The sequence below is a fragment of the Photinus pyralis genome, unplaced genomic scaffold (assembly GCF_008802855.1).
Source record: "Photinus pyralis isolate 1611_PpyrPB1 unplaced genomic scaffold, Ppyr1.3 Ppyr1.4_LG1, whole genome shotgun sequence".
Lineage (NCBI taxonomy): Eukaryota > Metazoa > Arthropoda > Insecta > Coleoptera > Lampyridae > Photinus > Photinus pyralis.
The window spans coordinates 48,066,828-48,068,934 of NW_022170249.1; the positions used below are offsets into that span (position 1 = coordinate 48,066,828).

General features: G+C 36.1%; 1 protein-coding gene across 1 annotated transcript; it reads right to left on the bottom strand.

Moving 5' to 3' along the window:
* Positions 1 to 813: 813 nt before the first annotated feature.
* On the bottom strand, positions 814 to 1,815 carry LOC116167556. Its single transcript, XM_031482946.1, has 3 exons — positions 1,757 to 1,815; positions 1,277 to 1,408; positions 814 to 1,231 (listed from the first exon to the last, which is right to left on the bottom strand). Exons 1-3 carry the CDS (start codon positions 1,812 to 1,814, stop codon positions 1,089 to 1,091), a joined length of 333 nt encoding a protein of 110 aa, XP_031338806.1. The 5' UTR covers position 1,815; the 3' UTR covers positions 814 to 1,088.
* Between the last annotated feature and the right edge of the window lie 292 nt (positions 1,816 to 2,107).

Genomic DNA, 2,107 nt, shown 5'->3' on the forward strand with positions numbered 1-2,107 from the left:
GAATTCACAATTTCCGGCAGTCCAAAAGTTCAATTCAAACCACCCAAGAACAGTGTTTAATAGTTGGTTTGCCGTACATCAAAATGTATTACAAAGAAGACACAATTCTGAAAATTTACAAAAAGGAAGTGTTGAATTTTATTCTTCTACCTTTGGAATATATTTCTCGACATCAGCCACAACTGCACGGATCTATATTGTAATGAAACCGAATTTACCCGCTAAAATTCGATTTAAATATTCCCGAACCCGCGCCTGGCGCGAAGAAAGAATTCATTTCGTTTCCGTGGCACACGTGTTTTTTTTTCTTCTCTGGCCTACATTCAAATGGGCCATAATTGACAATAAACGTGATCTGCTAAAAGTGTGCGGAGTGTTCTAGTTGTGCCCTTTTGTATTTTGTATCAATTGGCGTATCCTATCCTATCTGAAATGCTCTTCTCACAGACCAACTCCTAGCGTGTTCATACAATGGTGACACTTGTCATGACCAGAGCAACTCTGTGTGGGATTCGGACTGGCTATCCAATATCCAAACTTATTCTGTGACTTTATTGTAATGTTTTAATGATTGTCTTATGTGTGTCCAATATCAATTCCAGTGGAGTCTATGATTCGACATTATATTAATTTACTTAACGACCATGATAATATGCATTCATGTTATTACAGACAACTAATTTTGCTAATAAGTTTAAATTAGTTTGTTGGCTGGCTTTTTTCTTGGTCAGTGGTTTTTTTCCCCAGCCTATTGCCATATTTGTACTCGGTGAACTACCATTTTCTAAATTTAATCTTCAATGCGAATTATTTTGATTAAATCTGCGTTTTTAAAGCATGCACTTGATTTATTTGTATTCCTTACTTGATCCTCATTCCGACAGCCAACACATATCTTGTAGCGACTCTTAAAACACAAGGTAGTAAGTGGTGCTAGTATTTTGCTAGTCAGGTTAGGTAGCTGTATCTAGACGATCATGTGCCATGGGGTTCAGTTAGTTTGGGAGGGATAGTTTTGAATTTAAATCTTTAGTTGCCCAGTATGCAGAAAAGTACTCATAGTTCTTATTAAAGCTTGGTCTATTTGATCAAAATTTGTCAGTATTGCAATAGTCACTTTCGCACTGTGAACAGTGTTTGTTTGCTTTGTTATAAAGCCTATGCCAGTCACAATTACGGATAGAACATATTCTTGACGCAAAGTCAACGACCTTATTGTCTTCTGTCTTATCTAAAAATAGATAGATGATATTCGTGTATTAGGTGACATACTTACTTCCAACAATAAATATGCAATATCCAGGTGGTGACCGATAACAACTTTTGGTAATATTTACAAACTGACGGCAGTTTTGAAAGTCCTTGGATCTACCTGTACCGCATTCATGACAATATCTTGTGCCCGAACCTACGATTCGATACGTTTAAGGAAATCAAATTTAAAATAATATATACAAGTATTCGACGTTTCAAAAAGCGTATTTCTATAGCAACAAACACTTTCGCAAAAAAAGAGTTAAGTTCTTCAATACAGTGGATCACCTTTTTTTTGCGTAGTGACCCATTCAAAATATTTACAAGGCAGTTAAATTAAAAAGTTATCAGTACAGTCATCTATGTACTTAATTGTAAATGCTTGTAGCCTGAGGGCGCTAAAGTAGTATATTACAGTTCGTGAGTACTAAACTGGTAGCAAATGAAGGCTTCCAATTTAGAGATCGTCCCTGCAAAAAATCATACACGTGTCTTTACATACCTGAGACAAAACCTATACACATGAGACCAACTGAAGCCAATACAAGTTTAAAATACATGATGATAATACTCGTCAGTGAGGCAGCCTGCACAAGCTTTTATACTTATGCGTTAACAGATTAGATACAACTTAAAATAGCTACTAATTACCTGCTTATCGTATTACTACGAACAACTTAATACTGGTTATTATTCCGTTCGCAAGTAAAAAATATTCAAAACCTGCCTCGAGATATACAAAGCTGCAACTTTACGGACCACGTAAAAACAATGATTTGTTTCTCACCTCATCCACACCTAGTTCACTACCGATCTGAATCCGAAATGAAGCTCACCTATGTTCCAATGGTCA